The 21808-nt window shown below is 49.0% G+C and overlaps 4 protein-coding genes across 14 annotated transcripts; 1 reads left to right on the forward strand and 3 right to left on the reverse strand.

Annotated features, from left to right (window-relative positions):
* Positions 1-221: 221 nt before the first annotated feature.
* On the forward strand, positions 222-7322 carry LOC146236126 (transitional endoplasmic reticulum ATPase-like). Its single transcript, XM_084687930.1, has 17 exons — positions 222-378; positions 1133-1244; positions 1390-1562; positions 1933-2075; positions 2188-2318; positions 2497-2628; positions 2809-2911; positions 3057-3190; positions 3448-3583; positions 3676-3788; positions 3893-4057; positions 4173-4295; positions 4508-4720; positions 4922-5230; positions 5918-6073; positions 6402-6556; positions 6722-7322. Exons 1-17 carry the CDS (start codon positions 362-364, stop codon positions 6825-6827), a joined length of 2421 nt encoding a protein of 806 aa, XP_084544056.1. The 5' UTR covers positions 222-361; the 3' UTR covers positions 6828-7322.
* A 293-nt stretch (positions 7323-7615) lies between these two features.
* On the reverse strand, positions 7616-9183 carry hwa (huluwa). Its single transcript, XM_084687933.1, has 3 exons — positions 8418-9183; positions 8131-8329; positions 7616-7910 (listed from the first exon to the last, which is right to left on the reverse strand). Exons 1-3 carry the CDS (start codon positions 9039-9041, stop codon positions 7738-7740), a joined length of 996 nt encoding a protein of 331 aa, XP_084544059.1. The 5' UTR covers positions 9042-9183; the 3' UTR covers positions 7616-7737.
* Positions 9184-10425: 1242 nt separating this feature from the next.
* On the reverse strand, positions 10426-14376 carry LOC146236128 (dnaJ homolog subfamily B member 5). The gene is made up of 4 exons (XM_084687932.1): positions 14201-14376; positions 12746-13001; positions 11685-12244; positions 10426-10791 (listed from the first exon to the last, which is right to left on the reverse strand). Exons 1-4 carry the CDS (start codon positions 14306-14308, stop codon positions 10558-10560), a joined length of 1158 nt encoding a protein of 385 aa, XP_084544058.1. The 5' UTR covers positions 14309-14376; the 3' UTR covers positions 10426-10557.
* Positions 14377-16998: 2622 nt separating this feature from the next.
* Positions 16999-21531, reverse strand: LOC146236129 (urea transporter 1-like). 11 transcript variants are annotated; one of them, XM_084687822.1, is made up of 10 exons: positions 21435-21531; positions 20851-21156; positions 20580-20769; positions 20335-20463; positions 20014-20143; positions 19868-19933; positions 19409-19556; positions 18087-18221; positions 17943-17992; positions 16999-17620 (listed from the first exon to the last, which is right to left on the reverse strand). In XM_084687822.1, exons 2-10 carry the CDS (start codon positions 20990-20992, stop codon positions 17351-17353), a joined length of 1260 nt encoding a protein of 419 aa, XP_084543948.1. In that variant the 5' UTR covers positions 20993-21156; positions 21435-21531; the 3' UTR covers positions 16999-17350. The 11 variants fall into 11 exon arrangements, with proteins under 11 accessions (XP_084543948.1, XP_084543950.1, XP_084543949.1 ...); XM_084687824.1 differs by having other exon boundaries at positions 20851-21091; positions 21435-21524; XM_084687823.1 differs by having other exon boundaries at positions 20851-21135; positions 21435-21514.
* Between the last annotated feature and the right edge of the window lie 277 nt (positions 21532-21808).

Raw genomic sequence — 21808 nt, forward strand, 5'->3', positions numbered from 1 at the left:
GAGGCAATACAAATTGTGAAATAGAACGTGGGTGTAAGACCAATTATAAATGTAGAGATCAAAACAGTATGGATTAACACACTCTGTCATGTGATCGACCAATTTGAACCAATAAAAAAAGTTATCTTTACAACCAATAAGAAATGGTTGCTTGGAGAAGAAAGCAAGGAAGACTTTCTTCTGATTGGCCCGTTGGTGTTCACGTTCGGATTTCTCTTTCCACTGCAGCGCCGATCAAGAACAAGCTGCCGGTGTAGCACTGAAGCATTCATAGTTGGTGAATTTGCATTTGAGAGGAGGTCAATTAACTAACTGACAAATAAGCCATACTTTTTTCATCGTTTCTACGAGGCCGAGCACCATGGCTTCAGGAGGAGAGTAAGTTATCGTCGCTTGCAAAAGCCACTTTTTGGGTCCGTTTGCTGCCCATTAAACTACTGTATGACAGATGGTTCGCTTTGTGTCAAAGTTAGCAACCAGCTACCTTGCTAGCAAGCTAACGGTAGCTAACTAGCTAGGTGTTCTCTTCGCTGACCAGCAAAACGATAGTGCTAGCTGTATACCGTTAGCTTTGAGATGCAGACTTTACTTAACAACACATATCAGACCTATTGACTAAATCTATGGCAGCTATTCTATTGCAAACCGAACTTTCCCAGTTGTTGCCTATCCACCAAGATGATGCTACCGGTTAAAAAGCTAATGCTAGCCCCTGTCTGATCCACGGCTTTCTTGCTGTGTCATGTGGGCCTTCACAGCACCAGCATAGCAGCCAGCTAACTTGGCAGGCTAGCAAGCTAATCTAAAGCTACCGTGAGCGAACTAGCTGCTATGTGTTTCTTTGAAGCTGAAAGTCGGAGTCAGCTATAATCTATTATTGTTTGTTTTGTTCAAGTTTTGAGACCAGATAGGCCGTATTTGGCAAGCAATCGAATGACAACACACCGTTTTTCGTTGTTTATAGTTTAAGCGATCATTCATGCTGTAAGAGTTTAAATCCCTAAACACCTGAGCCTCTGTGCCCCACTCCTCCATAGCATGGGATCCATTTAAGTGTGATTCACCGTTAAATGAGTTACTTTACCCAACTTGCTCACTAATTAGGCTACGTTTTTTCTGTAATCTCCTCCAGATCGAAGAGTGATGACCTTTCCACTGCAATTTTAAAGCAGAAGACCAGGCCCAACCGCTTGATCGTGGATGAATCAATCAATGAGGACAATAGTGTGGTCTCTCTGTCCCAGGTGAGAGCATGTCATGTATTGGTACTCTGTAAATGTTCAAAATCATGTCCTTTATATTGTATCCATGGACACACCATTGATGGCCTTCGCACTAATATCAGTGTTTTAATACGGGTGGTTGGCTGGTTCCTTTGTCTTGCCTTAGGCCAAGATGGATGAGCTTCAGCTGTTCAGGGGGGACACAGTTCTGATGAAGGGCAAGAAGCGGCGGGAGAGCGTCTGCATCGTGCTCTCCGACGACACCTGCTCCGACGAGAAGGTCCGCATGAACCGCGTTGTCCGCAACAACCTGAGAGTCCGGCTGGGAGACGTCATCAGGTGAGAGGATGAGAGGACGAAAGGAAGGGAGAGGATGGAGAGAATGTTGACGTAAGTGCTGATGGATGGGAAATGGATGAGAAGAAGACTGCAGGAGTGCTCCTTGGTGAATCCGCTGTTCACCCACAGCATTATGAATTTAAGTGCTTCTCGGCCTGATTTTAAGGTTGTGGCAGGTGTGTGCCTCTTCTCAGATGGTAATGCTCCAGTGCTGCTAATGCAACTAACTTGACCTGTAAAAAGAACCGGGTACCAGTTAGCATGATGTCACCCTTTTCTAAAGTAGGCCTCTGTGTGGAGTTGACTCATTAGAGCTCCGGGAACCCTTTCAGTCCTGTGACCCAGTTTCCTCTCCTGTTTGCTCTGCCAGTATCCAGCCCTGCCCAGACGTCAAGTACGGGAAGCGAATCCACGTCTTGCCCATTGATGACACGGTGGAGGGCATCACAGGGAACCTGTTTGAGGTCTATCTCAAGCCCTACTTCCTGGAGGCCTACAGGCCCATTAGAAGAGGTAATGCTTACGCTGCGTGTGTGTGTGTGTGTGTGTGTGTTAGCACACACCTCTTTGAATACCTTTTTTGAGGATGAGTGTTATGTAGTTACATTTCTACCTCGTGTTGTAGGGGACATTTTCCTGGTAAGGGGGGGCATGCGTGCAGTGGAGTTCAAGGTGGTGGAGACGGACCCCAACCCCTACTGCATTGTCGCCCCTGACACAGTCATCCACTGTGAGGGCGAGCCAATCAAGAGAGAGGTATGTCTATAAGAATCGACACCAGAGTTCTAGAACCACTCGGGTCTGTAGAGGGATCGGTCCTGTGAGATAATGAAATGGTCAAATGTTGTTGTGGCTTTGCATGGCCAATGTAACCGTAATCTACTTTTTGTATAGAGGTGTGGCATTGTATGAATGTTGTTCCGTTTGTGCCTAGGACGAGGAGGAGTCCCTGAATGAAGTGGGTTATGACGACATCGGGGGCGTGAGGAAGCAGCTGGCTCAGATCAAGGAGATGGTGGAGCTGCCCCTCAGACACCCTGCTCTCTTCAAGGCCATCGGAGTCAAGGTCAGAGAGAGAGCCTATCCTCTTCGCCCGCTCGCCCTCCTTTGCTCTCTCTCTCCATCCCTCTTTTGCATTCCGTTCCTCCCTCGTTCTTTGTCATCTCCCTGCTGCATATGTAAATATGTTTTGGAGTGCGGTTCGCATAATACTGTGAATCTCCTCATCATTCGATGTTCCTTCCAGCCTCCGAGGGGAATCCTGCTGTACGGGCCCCCTGGAACAGGAAAGACTCTGATTGCTCGAGCCGTAGCCAACGAGACTGGAGCCTTCTTCTTCCTCATCAATGGTGAGAGACACGGGAGCAAACACAGAGAGAGCCTGTCAGCGGATGTTGATTTTTAAAGGGTGAAAGGGACTCCAGGAGTGTCTGCGCTGGGTGGAAATAGTGATGTCACTCCAGGCTGTTAACGGCAGGTTTCCTGTTTCATCAGGCCCCGAGATCATGAGCAAGCTGGCCGGGGAGTCGGAGAGTAACCTGAGGAAGGCATTCGAGGAGGCGGAGAAGAACGCTCCCGCCATCATCTTCATCGACGAGCTGGACGCCATCGCACCCAAGAGAGAGAAGGTTGGAAGTTAATGCAGTTAGTAAAAAATAAAAATAAATAGCCTGTCCTGTAAAATAACCCCTCACGGAAGCATGCAGAAATGCTTAGTTCAGAACTGTGCTGGACTGACCATAATCCTAAGTAACGATAAACAACACGCTCCACTAACTGGTACATGGTGTACTATACCAGGTGAGCTCAGCTCAGCCTAGCTTAGCTTTGCCAGGCCGTGATGACCAGGCTGCTGCTGGTTGCTCACTGTGGTGTCCTCCCCCAGACACACGGCGAGGTGGAGAGGCGCATTGTGTCCCAGCTGCTCACACTCATGGACGGTCTCAAGCAGAGGGCCCACGTCATCGTCATGGCAGCCACCAACAGACCAAACAGCATTGACCCGGCCCTCAGGCGATTCGGTACGGCCCACCCTCTAAGGCATCGGCATCATGCGTGTTATTTTCCTTGCGTGTAAGAGATGGGCTCAACTGGGACTCTTTGTCGACCCCAGGGCGTTTTGACCGGGAGGTGGACATCGGGATCCCTGACGCGACGGGCAGACTAGAGATCCTCCAGATCCACACCAAGAACATGAAGCTGGCTGATGACGTGGACCTCGAGCAGGTGGTTATCAAACCCACCGTTGGTGATGGGCAAGGGATATCCCCGTGTCTGTGTGTCGTGAGAGTTTGCGGCCTGTGCTAACTCGCTGCAATCTCCCCCCCCAGGTGGCCAACGAGACCCACGGCCACGTGGGCGCCGACCTGGCGGCCCTGTGCTCCGAGGCCGCCCTGCAGGCCATCAGGAAGAAGATGGACCTGATCGACCTGGAGGACGACACCATCGACGCCGAGGTCATGAGCTCCCTGTGCGTCACCATGGACGACTTCAGGGTGAGTGCCGTCGCGCCCTCCCCGCGGGGGGACTGGGGAAGTCGCACGCGTCGCGGCCGCCACTTTACGTTGGCTGGCCTGGCGTAACGACCGCGTGTCTCCTGTCACTCCCCAGTGGGCGCTGAGCCAGAGCAACCCCTCTGCCCTGAGGGAGACGGTGGTGGAGGTGCCCAACATCTCCTGGGAGGACATCGGAGGCCTGGAGGACGTCAAGAGGGAGCTGCAGGAGCTCGTACAGGTAGGACCCACGCCTGCCCCAAACACACATGGGTCTGTCGCGTCTGCTTCCTCCCTGCCGGAGATGTGCTGTGCCTCCATACTTCAGCCCTCGGTGATCCCAAACGGTTATTACCGTTCTTGGGATGATTTATATATGTATATTGATGGATAGGTTGAGTGATATAGATGCACTAGCATCCTGCTTGACTGCTCTCCTGCTCCCCACCCCAGTACCCAGTGGAGCACCCCGACAAGTTCCTGAAGTTTGGCATGACCCCGTCCAAGGGCGTGCTGTTCTACGGCCCCCCCGGCTGCGGTAAGACCCTGCTGGCCAAGGCCATCGCCAACGAGTGCCAGGCCAACTTCATCTCCATCAAGGGGCCCGAGCTGCTCACCATGTGGTTCGGGGAGTCCGAGGCCAACGTCAGGGAGATCTTTGACAAGGTAACCTAACCCATAGGCCTTTGCAGAACTTAGGCTTAGGTTCAGGCACTGTATTCCAGTCCTTTTTAGTTCATTCCAGATACAAACAGTAAAAAGTGTATGATAGTTGGAAGGATATGTGATCCACACATGTCTGTGCTACACATACGACGATCCGGCCTGTCTGAGCTGTGACCCTCTGGGTGTGCGTCTGTGTTCTAGGCCCGCCAGGCCGCGCCCTGCGTCCTCTTCTTCGACGAGCTCGACTCCATCGCCAAGGCCCGTGGCGGCAACGTGGGCGACGGCGGCGGCGCGGCCGACCGCGTCATCAACCAGATCCTGACGGAGATGGACGGCATGTCCAGCAAGAAGAACGTCTTCATCATCGGCGCCACCAACCGGCCCGACATCATCGACCCGGCCATCCTGCGCCCCGGGCGCCTCGACCAGCTCATCTACATCCCCCTGCCCGACGAGAAGAGCCGGATCAACATCCTCCAGGCCAACCTCCGCAAGAGCCCCATCGCCAAGGCAAGCGTCCCTAAGATGAAGGCTTTCTCTGCGGTCCGACAGGCCCACGCAGCCCTAGCTATGGTTACCAAGACCCCTTGACTGTCGCTCAGTCGACTGTTATTGCACTGCATCAATCAGCAGGCCAGGAAATGCTACATGGAAGTCACGTTGCCACGTTCAGATGTATCCTCTCGGCTGTAGCATCAGGACTGTTCTCATTTAGGCCTTGTCCTGAATCCCCCTCTCATATCTCCTGACCAACTACCAATCAAGGCCTGCCTGGGAGGAGGTGCTGTCTGCACAATCCCTAGGCTAGGCAATGTGTCGTCAAAGGACGTCATGATTTGATGCGTGTTATCCCTGTGTAAATGTCACCCTATTTCATACATTACATTTATTCATTTAGCAGACGCTTTTATCCAAAGCGACTTCCAAGAGAGAGCGTTAAAGTGCATAGGTCACTGATCATAACAACAAAATAGCCCCAAAGCATTGCGGGCAGCCAAAACAAGAAGCACACATTGTGAACAACCAAAAATTAAGTGCCGAAGGGAAGAACCATAAGAGCATGTAGTTAAGCCATATGTTGTTATGTATATCAATACATATATTGGTCATATTGCTTTAGGGTGTATATAGTTGTGGTATAGAGTGCCTGGAGCGTTATTAACCTGGTGCGGTGAAACCTCTTTGTCTCGTGTCCAGGAAGTGGACCTGGACTTCCTGGCCAAGATGACCAACGGCTTCTCAGGCGCTGACCTGACTGAGATCTGCCAGAGAGCCTGCAAGCTGGCCATCAGAGAGAGCATCGAGAACGAGATCAGGAGGGAGAGGGAGAGGCAGACCAACCCCTCTGCCATGGTGAGTCCACTCTCTGTCAACCACGAGCAGGTCGCGCCCTCTGCTCGGGCCCAAGTGAGGATAGGAAATCAGGCCGGATTGAAGCGACTCCGTGGCATGAAGCGAGGTCTACCTTTGACCCATTTCAGAGTGCAACATCTCGATTTTTATAGTTTGATTTGAATAAGTGTGTTTCTGTACGGCGACATTTCCCCATTTGTGACTGTCCATTCGACGCACTCCGCTGGGTGTATGAGGGGAAGCCGGGGAGGGCTTGGCCGATCCGCCTCGCTGTCAACAGGAAGTCTCTAAGGTGGCGTCTCCCTGTTTGTGTGTGCTGAACCCACAGGAGGTGGAGGAGGACGACCCAGTGCCTGAGATCCGTAAGGACCACTTCGAGGAGGCCATGCGCTTCGCCCGCCGCTCCGTCAGCGACAACGACATCCGCAAGTACGAGATGTTTGCCCAGACGCTACAGCAGAGCAGGGGCTTCGGCAGCTTCAGGTGAGCTGAAACTTCCGGCACACACCACAAACACACACACACACACACAGCAGTAAACGACTATGATTTGCATGCTACCTCACACCTTTCCTGGTGATGCGGCCAGTGGGTTACAAGGATTATGAACGATTGCTTTCCTTCTGCTTCCTGTGTTCTCGTCCACAGGTTCCCCACCAGCACCCAGCCTGGAACGGGGCCCAGCCAGGGCACAGCTGGCGGCAGCGGAGGCACCGTCTTCAACGAGGACAACGATGACGACCTCTACGGCTAAGCCCCTGACCCTGCAGTGGACCGACACTCTGCCACATGGTGGACCAAAGCTCCTCAAACATCCTGGTGAAGCTGTACAATAACACACACACGCGCGCGCACACACACACCCGCATACACACACATTCCACACGTAAGACAAAAAAGAAAAAGAAAAAAAAAATCCTATTAATATTCTTTAGAGATGTGAAACCTGTCCTCCATCTTCTGTGTTAGAGGCAGCATGTTCCAGCTTGTCTGGACCCTGTCTGGGGAGGACTATATCCCCCTTTGGAAGGATTTGGGGTGGGCGAGGGCTCGTTGGGGTGGGGTCTGAGTGTGTTTGGGTCACCCCTCCCCAGTGGAAAGAGCAGCGCTGGCCACCCAAAGGGGATGGGTTATTGCTTTATGACTTGTCATTTTTTATGAATATAGCGTATAATGTAATGGGGATGGGGGGGACGTTGGAAAATTGAGTTGTATGAAAGAAAACAATAAATTAACTGGAGAAAATGCATCCATGTGTGAAATCTTTTGCATAGCGTTTCTAATTGTCATTATTCTGAAGCTAAACTGAAATAATAAACGATGTAGGATTTGGTGTGTATTATACATTCTTTATTTGATATCAGTGAAGTTTCGAAAACATTTGAGGCAACAACAGTGGATATTAAAAGTATATGTGAACAAAGTGCTTCATTCAGAAAACATGGGACAATCTGAACCTGATGTGAAAAGTACCATAATGTGAATATGTGAGAGTCAAACAACTGTAAAAAGAAAGTGAGTGCTTTTAAAAGATGACAAACTAAAGGTAGTGCTAAAATGATTGTGGTTTATGGCTAACACGTGTTTTTCTTTTAGAAAATAAATACATTGAGACAAAATAAATAGTTAATACATTAAAACATTACACTTAAAAAGCCCCGTTCTTACACCCAGTACTGCCTGGTATGCATTGCAGGTCGGTGGCGTTTGTGCTTGGGTATGTTGTTCTGTCTGACGTAGCAAGGGTCGTAGTAGTAGTAATCCCACTCCAAGGCAGAGGCAGAGGCCCCGTTACAAAGACCGTCGCTGTCAGCGGACAAGATCCGGAGAGAGACACCTGAGGACATGGGAGAAAACCGAGTTCATTAAGATGGATGGTAGAAATAAGAGACATTATATGATATAAATTACGAGCATGATGTAATAGCTGTAGGCCGAATGGACTGACAAGTATTTAATTGTGTTGCCGGTGGGGAGCACAAAACCGATTTAATCTGCAATGAGACTGTTGCCCTTGTCAACAGTGTTAGCGCTAATTTACTTTTAGAGACCCATACCTGCACTTGCACCAAAGTCGCTGTCAAGTCCTGGCCCCACGGTGGAGGAGTTGACAGATGCGGCTATACAGGAAGCCTCGGGGGGGATGCAAGCGTACTCGCTCTCAAACAGGACCTTGTCAAACAAGTGCTCAGGAGAGTCGATCGCTACATTCTGCAGCTCCATTGTGCTGCTGCGGCGCATATGGCCCAACTCAACCTGCCGATGGCAAACGTGTTTCCAAGGAGACAATATCAGGGATCACTTAAGGTCCAGCATCTCAACAACACATAGCTAGCCTACTTACACCAGAAAAAGCGTTGTTTAATTCTGTGACACATGGTGTATTGGGGGGCACACGGTGTGTCCGTTCCGTCTCAGAGTCACTGGAAAGCGGTAAGACAGGGGCACTCCAGCACCATTTGCTTTTGCTGTACATGCAGGACTTGTGGTGCAAGTCGGGCCTCCAGTTGGGCGTTGTTGACGAGGTCGCAAGGATTGTGCTGGGGGACCTCAGAGACCCCGATCCTCCTCCTGTCGTTCCACTTGGCCGCAATAAGTCAATCCCTCTCGGATCCAAAGCAACCTTTCCCCGTGAAGAGGTTCTTGAAGATGTCACGGGTGGTACCAACATTGGTTCCGACATGGACAAATATGTTCTTTTCCCATCCTGATTGGGTAACAAGGGTTTCTCAGATATTCTGGTGATTCTCTGGTGGGTCGAGTGAGTCGACTGTAGAAGTGTGCTCTCATAATCCTCTCGTTTTCTTTTCCTCCTGGATAATATTAGGAATTTGTAACCGAGAAATAGGCAGTTCAACAGTAGCAAAAGAACTACGCACGGTATAAGAAGGAGAACAAGTAGGGTCAAACTTGTGATTGGTAAACCTTCAGCGAGATTTGAGTTTGGTGATGGGCTTATTTGCGACATCTCATCAGAAATAGTATCTATAATTCAAGATCACATTCGATTTTTCGATTGTAACCATTTGCAATCAATCGAAATGTGGGTTCCTTGTCCCAGTGAACGCAGGTGTAGCCTAATGATCCGCCAATCAACATCGGTCTAGGCAAGTCTGCTCTGCGATTTACGGTTGCTTGGATTTTGAACCTCGAAGGAACCTCGAATTTCATGTTTTAGTTTGGTCTCATGTGTAGTCTACGTCTATCTGCAACGTTTGAAATGAACATGTCCAATACACATGGCCTAGACTACAATGTTGGTAAGGGAAAATCCCTGTTAAGAAACTTGTTTTGCTTTGCAGACGAATGCCTGGTCCTACCAATGTCGGAGAGCTAACCAGGTGTAACCTGTTAATTTATTCTGATTAATTGAGCTCTGTTCCTATCTGAGATGCAGTGTAGTTGGTGAGAATGCAGAAACATTCTGGCATACAACAGAATACACTTCTCTCTATTATTATATAAGCCACTAGATGGAAGCAGAGAGCTGTGGTAGTATTGTCTCCTGCCAGATTAAGCCTTCAGTAGTATTCCAGGCTGTCATTTTACGTCGCCCAGCAGTAAGGGATTCTATCTCGTATCCTATATTTTCTCTATCTCCTGTTTTTCAAATGTTATTTTCTGTTTAACTCATTCGTATCTTGGTGTTCTATTCATTTCATCCATTCTAATCCATTATCTCATAATATATTTAGTTAATTGTACTGCAAATGGTTGTTCTTTACTGTCATTTGTGGTTTACAGTAACTTGTAGTGAACTGTCCATATTACCAGATCATGACCAGTGCAAAGAATTTTATTCGACAAGTTTTTATTGATACACCACGCACCTCATGTGAATTGAATAAACATTAGCCTATACATAAACATCTGAGTCTAATAGATATATACAAACTTTTCAAATAATTCAATTGAACATTTGACAAAGGAATCTCTCTTAGAGACAAAGTTTACTGTTTTTGTACACAAGTACATTTTTGATATTGTAATAAATCAATGTAAAACTGCAGTCATATGAACGACATACAACTTAATTCACGTGATTCTACTGGTCAGGTTTCAGGAAGTCTACACACATTAGAGTAGAACACTGAGTCCCTGATATAGGCCTGTAGTATACAGTAACAGCTCCTATCCCTTTTCATGTAAGAGACAGATTGGACACTGTGCATGCTTCCAGACAGACACTCAGCAATCCTTTTATCAGAACACACAGCTCCTTCACACGGAGCTGTAAATGTCAAACAATCATGCCGATAGTGTCTGCAGTTTCAAAAAAAGCTAATCATTCTCTAGCTTTCCATTTCACTCTCAAATCTTCAGTCCATTTTCACTTGCCAATAGCTCCCCCAAGTACAATACGAGGTTGTGATTGGTTGCAATAGCACCAATAGCAAAGGCTCAGACTGGATTTCAGTGTTGCACCAGTTGAAACTATGGCCTTGATGGCAGCCAGGCAAACAGGCAGGTATGTAAAAGGCAGGCTAGCACTTTGCCAGGCTGTGCTTGATGATCTCGCGGGACTGGGGAGGTATTCTGTCAGGGAAGAGCACCTGGAACTCCACCACCAGGTCCCCACGCTGGGCAGGCATCTTGGGGTGGGGCAGCCCCTCGCCCCTCAGCCTGCGGATGGCGCCTGGTTTGATGACGTCGCTGCACGGCAACGGCATCATCCGGTTGTCGAGGGTGGGCACGTTCACCGTGCATCCACACAGAGCCTGGAGAAAGGACAGAAAGAAAGAACAAGGAAGATTAGGCAACTTTCCAGACTTGTTATGTACTGGACCTGTTAGGTATTTGAGAACATCTGGTTTCATAACACATCTATTGGCAGACCCCATATATATCATAAATGGCCCTGCGCCTGGAGAAGGTCTTATCTAACAGGCCCATTATATCTGAAGAGCTTTTCTTGTTACATCACCCAGAGAATATATGGAGCAGCCACCCCCATAGGAGTCTGTTTTCCTCTGTTATGCAAGGCAGCTATAGTGTTACAAATGCCCTAATCTCGGCTCCACATCCTGGTGTTGTGTGGGAGCATGAGTGCCTCACAGAAAGAGACGGGGGTGAACTGACTGCAATAACGGAGGTGGAGGGGTCTCTCTGAGAGGAGAGGTGTCTATGACTACCAGCCTGCCAAACTCATTTTAGTGTGGGTTGGATGAGAGAGAGAGCAAGCGCCAGAGAGTGAGAGAAAAACACAGAGAGAGAGAGAGAGAGGGTGCCAAAGGCACAGAAGAGTCTGTAGGAGAGTGTAAGAGAGAGAGAGAGAGAGAGAGAGAGAGAGCAATGTGAGGGGGCGTTCGACACCGAGGCTATATTTAGCCACTTGCTCTCTCACTCTGCAGGGGCTGATGAGGTAAGGGAGGCGTGGGTGGACGCTGTGGAAGTGAGGATCCGACAGTGTGGGCGAGAGGACAGGAAGGCAGACTGACTGAGAAACGAGGGAACACACTGTTCTCTCTGCTGTGCTATTGTGGCCAGACAGTGAACTGCACTTCCGCCGTGGCATGACATCCGCATAATCTGCCTTTTGTGAGAAATCGGAAGCCGATAGACAAGACATAATCCATTGGATGGCGATGCGCACACAAGCACACATCCTTACCTCTTTGAGGGTGATCTTGGCGGTGTAGACGATGTTGGAGCCGTCTCTTTTGTACTGGGAGTGTTTCTTGTCCTTGAGGACGAAGGTGATGTCGGCAGGGGTGTTGTTGGGGGTCTCGTCCCCCTCCCTGGGGAAGGTGATCTTGGTCCCGGCCTTCCAACCCTTCTTCACCACCACGTCCAGCACCTTGTCCTCCATTCTCAGGCTGCGTCCGTCGGCGTTGAGCCGCCGCCGGGTGATCTTCATCCTCTTGGTGCAGCCGTGGAACACCTCCTCCAGGGTGACCAGGAGCTCCTGGATCACCGCCACGCCCTGGAGACGCCGGCAGCCGCGCCGCAGGCCGTCGTTGCCGTGCGGGCCGCCGCCCACGTGGCTGAAGGTGAAGCGGCTGAAGGGGTTGAAGAGGTCGTCCTCGCCGTCGCCGTCCGTCCCGAAGAAGATGTCAAAGTGGTCGGAGCCGCGGAAGAAGGAGGAGAAGGTGGCGTGGGCATCGCCGTGGTAACTGTAGTGAGGGGAGTTGGTCTGACCCGACATGGACATTCCGCCTCCGTTCTTAAGACCTGGCACAGAGGAGGAGAGGAGAGAAAAAGAGATTTCAGTTTAGAGCTCCCGGAGTTTGTGTTTTCTGCCATGGCAGCACTTCTGTCGAAACTCCCCTCCTTAAAGTTGACTTTAATCTTGCCACTCTCAACCCGGCCCTCACTCATTCATATTAACACCCTACTTTTAGGGGGCTTACTAAATTTAAATCTGGCACTTTGAAGTTTTGAGCTAAATCCTTTTTTTCTTTTCTTTTTTTGACTGGCTGAATAATGTATCTGTTGGTGGTGTGTCTACAGCGCATGTGTACAGTGGAGACAACACTTAATCTATATTTACCCATGTAGGACTGCTATCACTGACTCCTTCCTCACATACATCATTCAATAGATACATGGTCCGAGGACTCACGGGTTGGAATCTTTGCAAGGTTACTACACTGATCCCTTGTACACGACAGCTGGGCAACCTCTAGAGGTCCAGTCTTTAGACGACAGAAGACCTGCGGAAGCACCTCTCACCTTCTTCTCCGAACTGGTCGTAGATGCTCCTCTTCTTGGGGTCTGTGAGGATCTCGTAGGCTTCCGCGATCTCCTTGAACTTGTCCTCGGCGTCGGCCTCGCTGTTCTTGTCGGGGTGGAACTTCAGGGCCATCTTCCTGTACGCCCGCTTGATCTCGTCCTCGTTGGAGTCGGACGAGACGCCGAGGACCTTGTAGAAATCCTTCCCCATGGGCTGGATGGACAGGCAGGGGGCCTCCTGGTCGGACTTGCTCTCCTGCAGGAACAGAGGAGGGGGGGTCACGCGTTAGAACGGCACAGCTCACAGGAGAACGGCTCTCAGACATAAGTGAATATCAACCGTCATCACCGTTCAACGTGAAAAGCCTGAACCCTATGGCCGTCACACCCACTAATGATGCTTTTGATCCTTTTTCTATAAGTCCTGGAGCTGACCACTTCAGTACACGGGCTAGAGGCTGGAGCTGAATGAAAGGACTCTGAATGTGACTGAGTTCAGAGCAGAACTTCCTGGGTGCTAGGCGTCTTAACCACTCCTTAAGTCTTACATTAATGGTTCGATGGTAGAGCGCATGACAAGTATCCTGCAAGGGCATGCTAACCACCAGCACTTTGTGACATTCAACACCTCTCTGATAATGGCCTGGGTACAGCTACAGCTGAGTCAGTTTTTCAGGAATTTGACCCAGTAGGTACATTCATTTGAAACTCGTTTTAATTTAGCTTTCATCCAATGCTGCATTGGAGATCAAATTGGCTGTCAATCAGATCTGATCACAGAGAGCTTTGAACACGAATTAGTTCACCACAATGCACCCAATTCCCGTCCTTCTCATCTAATCACGGGCACTGCATTGGAGACTGCATATCTCACGTGAAAATCCGGCCAATAGCTGAGGCTCTTTATTTCATTTTAAGGCTCCATATCTCCAGGGGTCTTTCCCCCTAATGCAGATATCTGTACTGTGCATCCACAATTCTGAAAACGTGAGGAGGGGGGCACCCATGTGCTTGTAAGCATCGTGATGCTGACGGGACCTCCTATCGGAAACGCTCAGGGCACCCATTGGCTAGAACAACTCAGAAACGCCGACTGTTTTTTAAACGATGAAGCTAAGCTATGAATAATACACAAGTCCAGATGTACATTGTCTAAACTACCGTTCACTTTATAGCTAGTTACATTATCGCTCTGTTGTGTCTATCAAATGCATCTCCTCTACAACATATAAGCTTAATCGCACATTGTCAATTAATATTCAACATTTTCTGATAATTACAGTCCAATATTCAACTTTCTGTTATCATTGACTTCCAGGAAACATATGTATCAGAAAACACAACTTTCAGAGTGTATTGTTTCAGATAACTTAAAATAAGATCAGATAGGCTACAATCATTCGCAAAATTAAATATTTAAGTATAAAACGTTATGAAAAAATAAATGTAACTCACCCCAGAAGATGTGGAATTTGAGCTGTCATCCCTGTGCATTGGGCGGACCTTGCACTTGACGTTAACATTCTTGTTTTTGACACCAAACTGAGTCCAGATCAGAACCATAATGTCGGCTTGTTATGCGGTCGCTGTCCAATTGCTGTGGTGCTGAAATGCTCTGACTGTAGCTAGCGTTGCTCCTGCCTCAGTGCTGATCTGCAGACTGTTAAATACCTCCTCGCCAACTTGCCTTTACTACGAACTCACCGCCCACGCAGCGTGACAGAGCCTTCCCCAAGCCCGCCCATTTCCTACGCACTGGAGGGAATACCGAGCCCACAGTTTCTCCGGCAAAACCATTGGTCTTTTTTGTGAGCACGCGGATGTAACGGCCCCCTTCTCCTTCTTGAGACTCGTTTCCGGAATTCTAATGGGAAGGCTGAGGAAATGTCACGACTAGGAGGATCCTCGAGATGTCTGTGGCTGATTAAAAAAATAGCCAAACAACGCCAGACAGACAAAAAAACATACATTTTCCAGAATACTAAAAAGTCCCTGGGGTGGCATTATGTCCCGAGGGGGAAACGTATTCTTAGTGGGTGCTTTGGTTAAAAACACACCCGAACTGATCGATTTTATGAATGATCTGTGAATAAGAATTACATTATAGATCCGATAACAAATACTGTAACTGATATAACATTAGTCAGATAACTTCCTGCTAAATTAGATTACAATGTGACTGAATTGAACTGCATGTTTCTTGTGAGTGAGTGGGGATCACTTAATGTAACGTGATGATAGGATCAACCTTATTGTGTAGCCTGGTTACCCAACAGGACCCCGAGCATAGCCCACTGAACGACAGCGCTATGCTATTATGGAACGTTGGCATACATAGATGGACTTCTTCCTCCTCCATAATTCTCCCATCAACCAATGGGAGGCCAGAGTTACCAGTGGAATCTCCTAGTCATTCCAACAGGAAATGGGAGACAAATTTGGTCTGGATCTGCACAGCCCGGAGCGTCACACAGACACCCAGCCACGGAGCCAATCTCTGTTGTGCAGCGAGCAGACAGACTGTTCCAGAATGTAGTGGCTTGAAATGGAATCTCTTTGAATGTTCTGTCTCAGCCCACGGTGCAAAGTGGGGACTGAAGGAACACGCTCGCCTTTCACCGTGACAGATAATCACACTTATTATCGCGGCATGTCCTGACGGATAAGCGACAGCTAGGGACAGCCAAACATTTCCCGTGCCAAACAGAACCCAACAATACCCACACCCACACGGTAACATTTAGATGCAGTCTCGGATTCGAGATTGTAGTGCGTTGTTATTTAAAGAGGAATTGCTCCGCTACTGTGACTAAACAAGTCAGAAGTAAGTCTAATAATACCAATGACTAAAGAATCAATCATCTCATGTCAATCTCTTCCCCCCCGATCAAAGAGTGTGACCTATGACAGATCGACAGTGATGTAGGTGCGATCCTTCACAAGTTCAACCCATTGCCACCTTCCCCCTTCCTGCTGTGGGACAACTGTGAAGGTCCAGGGACAGGCTGAATCACCTTGCTGGGAGTTCTGACACGCACCCAGAGAGAAATGAAAGGCAGCAAGTCACACCAACCGCATCCCTCGTCCTCCCACTTCAACCCACTCTCCTCATCCATAAAGGTCACACGGTGTGTGTGTGTGTGTGTATGTGGGTGTGTGTACGTGTGTCTGTGCGGGCAGCCACGGGCGCGCTTGTGTTTTGGCGCGTGCTTGTGTGTTGCCACGCGTGTGTATGCGCGCGTGTGTTGGCGTGTATGCGTGAGCATGGGTTTCCACTTGTGTGTGTTGGCGTGTATGTGTGTGTTGATATGTGTGTATGAGCGTCCCCAGACAGCCACATCTCTGATTCATCATCGCTCGTGTACTTGTGAAACTGTTGAGAGCAGGAGTCTGGAGGGCATCCTGTTCACACCGTCTGAAAGATGGAGACCCAAGGGAGCAGCCGTATTTTAAAGTTCAAGAAGAGGGGAGAGGATAAGGAAGACACTTTGAAGAAACGTTGCCTCAGTATATTTTTTAAGTAATCCTTTTTTACGCCTTGTCGCACCCTGTCTCTTTATCCCTCTCTCTTTCTCTTTCTCTTTCTATGTCTCTCTCTCTCTCTCTCTCTCTCTCTCTCTCTCTCTCTCTCTCTCTCTCTCTCTCTCTCTCTCTCTCTCTCTCTGTCTCTCTCTCTCTCTCTCTCTCGCTCTCTCTTTCCGTCCCTCTCTCTCCCTGTCTCTCACCCCCTCCTCTTGTCTCCCCCGGCGCCCACACATGTCCGGGAGTGTGACTGTGTCCGGGCATGTGTCCCATGGTGTACATATACACACACACACACACTAAGACACACATACACACCCACAAATACATACAGTGCATACAAATAGGCCCTGACAGACACTCCTGTCTACTCATTGGACGGAATCATCAGATCATCAGACATGACTGAGGATGCATCTAGCTCATAAACATCCTTTCCACGTTCCAGTGATGGGAATCTGTGTACATGAGCAAGGTGATGTTGCTGTTGCTGCCTGAGGAGGAAGGGTTTTTTTTCTCTGCAGGATGAATCCCACCAACCCCCACCAACCTCCACCCCCAACGCACACACACACACACACACACACTCAGCACTCTGTAAGCCTGACTTCTGTAAGCCACCGCATTATGAAAAAAATCACACCCCGCAAAGGCTCTGTTTCTTTCTGGAAACAGCTTTCCGTGTCTGTTTCCCAATCTTGACAGCCTTGAAAAATCATCAAAAACAATGGTTTCTGCCAATAAAAATCATACATTTAATTTAACCAGCGCTTATACAGGCATTATGGAGGGGAACGGCCATTGTTTTTACCTGTCATGGACTCAGACCCACACAGTATACTGCGCCTGCCTTAGCAAATGCTGCCCTCTGCTGTATAACACAGAAAGTACAGACAATATGATAAACACAAAACACTGCCATTCAACTAATACGAACAGTGTGTGGCAAACATTATAAATCCACAGTTACAGGAAGCGGTACTTTCCCATTACAACCTGAATGATTGCAGAGACCAGTTCCTGGTCTCTGCAATCTACCCCCCAACACAAACACACAAACACACACATCTCTCTATCCCACATCTATGTGACAATAACATGGGGTCTGCAGTCTCCATCCTCCTCCATCAGAGTGTCCTCGTTACTGACGCTCTGCTGGTTCTGCGGCCGAGGATCTTGACGGCTCTCCGCGCACCCCTCCGACTCTCTCAGGCTCCTGTAGAAGCGGCGGTTCTCCTCAGGATAGGACACGGCAGACAAGGGCAGCCTGAGGAGAGCTCTGATGCTGGAGGAGAGGAGCAGGAAGGTGAGGGTGGACAGGCAGAAGGGCCAGGTGCACGCTGGTAACCCCCACTGCAGGAAGGGGAGGGGGTAGAGGAGCAGGAAGCCAGGACACTCATCATTTTAGATATAGTATGTGCAGTACTATGTGCAGTACTATGTGCAGTACTATGTGCATGACTATGTGCAGTACTATGTACAGTACTAAGTGCAGTACTATGTGCAGTACTGTGTGTAGTACTATGTGCAGTACTAGGTGTAGTACTATGTACAGTACTAAGTGCAGTACTATATGCATTACTATGTGCAGTACTATGTGCAGTACTATGTGTAGTACTATGAGTAGTACCTATGATGCAATGAGATTGTAAGCTTATGATTATCAATCTCTTACCACGGATACCACGTTTGCGAAAGCTGAACCCAAATAGGCACAAAAAAATGCTGAAAAAAAGACAAATGATTTCAAATGACGTCGTTAAATCTTAAGAACCTGACGGGTCACCAGTAATAGATGTGTGGAAGGGAGGGTGGGTACCACAAGTGATGGCCAATAGATGAGCTTGCCAGGTGAGGGCGTAGAACATTCCTCCAATGGCGATGCAGGACAGGGTGCTGTTGTACCCCCATAGGCCAGAGTAAATTTCCTGACGAGGGGCAGCCAGGGCCAGACCTGCAGAGCCAACCCAAGACATCGGGCCTCAGAGTTCCACTCTAGAATCTAGAACTAAAGGTTCCACGTGTTCAGTCATGATTTCAGTGAGTGTGTAAACACATCATCTCGGAGGTGTGGTTTTACTTTGTGACCACTCTGACGCAAACTCTTTACTCAGTGGAAGAAAACTCAGACATCCGTCATTCCCTCGACAGATTCGCGAAAAAAGGACCATGGGTAGAGGCCGGGATGAAGCTTTTGTAACACACTTACTTAGTGGCAATGTCAGAGTATGACAGTCTCTTTTCTTCAACAGGCCCCGCCCTGTTAACGTCGCTGAGGATGATTGGATGGGAGCAACGTGACAGTGATGACATCAACTGACACGGCGCCCCACGGTGTCTCTCACTGGAACACCAGCTCGGCTTGTTTCCTTTCAGGTCTCAGTGGGGGAACGTTCTCAGAGGGTTCTCCCACAGGGGAAACCAAAGGAAGAACCCTTTATTGTTCTCTGTAGAACATCTCATTTGAGAAGGCTTTCAGGTACTTTTACAAAGATGATGGGGGTAAGTTATGGCAGCTTGACTGAACAAATTGATTCAGCTATAAAGAAGCCACAGTAGAACCCACAGGTTCTATGCTCCACGTCCTACCTAGAGGAGGGGGCGGGGAAGCCAACATCTGGGAACCAAAATAACAGGAAATCAGCCAAATCATTTGGGGGTTGAACAAACCTTGAAAGAACAATAGTGGAGTTCCTTAATGTGTCCAGTGTAGTGTATCACTTTCCAAAGAGAAGAGCTATTGTGTCGAGTTTGGCGTGTCCCGGAGGATGAAGCTCACTGGGATTGATCATCAGAAATTGGCAAGTGTTGACTGACCTATCAAAACCTCACTTCTCTTCCATAGTCATATCAAAATCACATGAGTGGCTGTTACGGTAATTGTAGAAATGTTGATGACATATTTAGCTGTTTCTTTGCGGAAAAATTCACCTTTTCTCCACAAATCTTCATGTCATCTCCCTCTCGCCCTCATTCAAACCAAACAGTGTGGGTCCCACCCTGGCTGCTCTTTCATTCAGACATGCTCGGACTTACATCCAATCTTATGGTCTGATTTCAATCATTGCAGTCAGACACCCCCCCCCCCCTGTCCCCCCCCCGTCCCCCACACACACACACACCACACACACACACTCCTACCAGCCAGTGAGCCAGCAGCAGAGCCCAGTATGGCGTGCAGACAGATGGTTGGAGAGGAGACCAGCAGGGCCAGGATGAACAGCCCTCCGGTCCAGGGCCCGTCACAGCCGTACACCTGGCCCACGCCAACCGGCACAGACAGAACCAGCTGGAACCCCCAGGGGAAAGAACTGATCAACGAGGTGAACCTGTCGCCGCCAGCAACCGTAATAACAGGATGTGGTCAAGGGCCAGGCAGAGCTGTCGCCGCGGGTAACAGTGATAATCCAATATCCGCTGGGAGAGATTCTTTGTAGAATGTCATTCATGAGTAGGAACTGGAAATGAGCCTAGCTTTCAGTGGAAGAAAAGCCTCTTTCTGGACTACATCCATAGGGATTATACTGTGTGTGTATATGTGTGTGTGTGTGTATGTGTGTGTGTGTGAATGAAGAGTGTAGTGCCTTCAAGCAAACATACCTCAGAGATACTGAGCTCTGTTCTAGTGGTGTTGTCATGGGAGAGGGACTTTGGCTGAATAACCACCTAGGAGAGCAGGAACATGGTTTGAACCATAACAAGATTAGCATTTGTCGGTGTCTGTGTGTGTGTGTTATTTACTCCACCTGAGGAAAGAACGGGTGGTTTGCTCCTGTAGCTGCCATGTGTACATACAGCACCATGTTGAACGGCAGAGTGAAGACGGGCAGGTCCCATTTACTGAAGACTGAGGCCAAGGCACTGGAGACCACTGGGCTACACCGCCAACCAAACCCATGATAAACAGGAAGTCAATCGCAAGATCAGATGCAGGCGAGAGGAAGAAGGATGTGAACGAGCCTGATGAGCATGCCATTGTGTGTGTGCATGTGTATGTGCGTGCGCTTGTTCATGTTCCACGACACTCCAAAGTAAATGTTGGTTTATTGCATGCACTGTCCACCTACCACATCATGGACATGAAGGTGTTGGGTAAAAGAAGCCACCAGTACCAGTCTCCGCTGGCAGAGAAGACCGCCATCAGCATGCCAACCAGAGTCCCGTTGTAGCCATGCAGCCCTGCAGACAGGGCCCCCCTGCAACCAACCACACATATCACTCCAACAGCACAGGTCAACAGTATGGGGAGACTACCTAAACGCATGAAATGTGTCGAATGTGAAACACGACCTCCTACACGGCAGACCCTCACCGGCTCTGTCCAATCAGGAGGGCAGATGTGGTGGAGAGGAGGGTCCCTACTAGTCCATTCAGAGCACACCAGCGGTTCTGTAGAATCAGGCCCACTGCGATCAGGAGCCCGCTGAGGGGGTTGTTGACAAACATGACCTGGGCAAGGCCCCGGAACACCCAGTCCACCATCTGGACCCCCAGAACCTGCTCTGAGCCGGGCAGAGAGACACGTGCTTCAGAGCTCTTTGGTTTGATGGATGACTGGATGGATGGAAGAGTTGTCTTCTTACTTTTCATCCAGTCTCCACAGAGCCTCATGTCCCCGGCGATCAGGCTGACGAGCCTGGGGAGGGCTCTGGAGTCTGTGGCCATGTTCTTCCTCCCAGACAGGGCCTTCGCCCCCGGCTCCATCTGGGCCGCTGCTTCGCTCATCAGAGGCTTCAGGTCCTGGGAGGCAGCTGGAGCACCGTGGCCTGACTGGGCTTGACGTCACCAAGTCGACGTCAAGGAAGGGGTTCCAACCTTTGAAAACTTGATTCGGGTTTGGTGGAATGTGGGTGGCATTGACCTCAACTCTGCTGGGTTGTTTAGGAAATCTTGATACACAGATTAAGCTTCACATAAGCTTGATTGATCCGTTTAAAACTTAAAGTACAGTAAAACAGTAAATTACTGTGAAATATAAATTATATTTTTGAGCTGCATACACACAATTTTCAACACTTTCTCTCAAAGATCTCCCAAGTCCCTCCAAGGACATGGACAAAGAACAAACACAACCACATTGAAACCAAACAGCAACATTATTATCAACTCTTAAACAATGGATCCTTTCTCTGAAATCTAGTATTTTCTACAGTAGAGTGCCCCTTACCTGTGATATAAGAGCCTGGCACAGATATTTCCAGATTCCCACAAACAATCCAAACATAACAGTCTTATTATAGATCTTCTCTTCTCAATCCCTCCCCTCAAATGTCTGCCCTCCCCTTCTCTGCACCCTTTGTTCCAAATAGCCAATGCCCCCCCCTGCCCCCCCTCCTGCCCCCCCCCCCCCCCCTCTCTCCCTGTCCGCCCTGCTGTTTGGTCAGGAGACTTCCTCACAGGCAGCTAATCAGGGATCAGAATATGGAATTGTTCTAAATCACTTCTGGTTCCTGCCATAACTAGGGTGGAGTTGGGGAATGAAGTCCACCCCCCAGTCCTATTTTCCACTGAATGCTTGCTTGTGATCTACCCACAGAGAAT

The sequence above is a fragment of the Hypomesus nipponensis genome, chromosome 22 (genome assembly GCF_054491055.1).
Source record: "Hypomesus nipponensis isolate SF chromosome 22, ASM5449105v1, whole genome shotgun sequence".
Lineage (NCBI taxonomy): Eukaryota > Metazoa > Chordata > Actinopteri > Osmeriformes > Osmeridae > Hypomesus > Hypomesus nipponensis.

Excerpts from the sequence above, each read along its gene's own strand:
- hwa (XM_084687933.1), bottom strand. The coding sequence starts at position 9,041 with ATGTCGCAAATAAGCCCATCACCAAACTCAAATCTCGCTGAAGGTTTA. Across the intron at positions 8,330-8,417 it reads TAAACAACGCTTTTTCTGGT|GTTGAGTTGGGCCATATGCG; the intron begins GTAAGTAGGCTA and ends TGCCATCGGCAG. Across the intron at positions 7,911-8,130 it reads CGACTTTGGTGCAAGTGCAG|GTGTCTCTCTCCGGATCTTG; the intron begins GTATGGGTCTCT and ends CCATGTCCTCAG.
- LOC146236129 (XM_084687822.1), bottom strand. The coding sequence starts at position 20,992 with ATGAGCGAAGCAGCGGCCCAGATGGAGCCGGGGGCGAAGGCCCTGTCT. Across the intron at positions 20,144-20,334 it reads ACCTTCATGTCCATGATGTG|CCCAGTGGTCTCCAGTGCCT; the intron begins GTAGGTGGACAG and ends TTGGCGGTGTAG. Across the intron at positions 17,621-17,942 it reads TCGCAAACGTGGTATCCGTG|TGGGGGTTACCAGCGTGCAC; the intron begins GTAAGAGATTGA and ends CCCTTCCTGCAG.
- LOC146236126 (XM_084687930.1), top strand. Across the intron at positions 1,245-1,389 it reads GTGTGGTCTCTCTGTCCCAG|GCCAAGATGGATGAGCTTCA; the intron begins GTGAGAGCATGT and ends GTCTTGCCTTAG. Across the intron at positions 6,557-6,721 it reads AGGGGCTTCGGCAGCTTCAG|GTTCCCCACCAGCACCCAGC; the intron begins GTGAGCTGAAAC and ends TCTCGTCCACAG.
- LOC146236128 (XM_084687932.1), bottom strand. The coding sequence starts at position 14,308 with ATGGTTCTGATCTGGACTCAGTTTGGTGTCAAAAACAAGAATGTTAAC. Across the intron at positions 13,002-14,200 it reads CAAATTCCACATCTTCTGGG|GAGAGCAAGTCCGACCAGGA; the intron begins GTGAGTTACATT and ends CTGTTCCTGCAG. Across the intron at positions 12,245-12,745 it reads CGACCAGTTCGGAGAAGAAG|GTCTTAAGAACGGAGGCGGA; the intron begins GTGAGAGGTGCT and ends CCTCTGTGCCAG.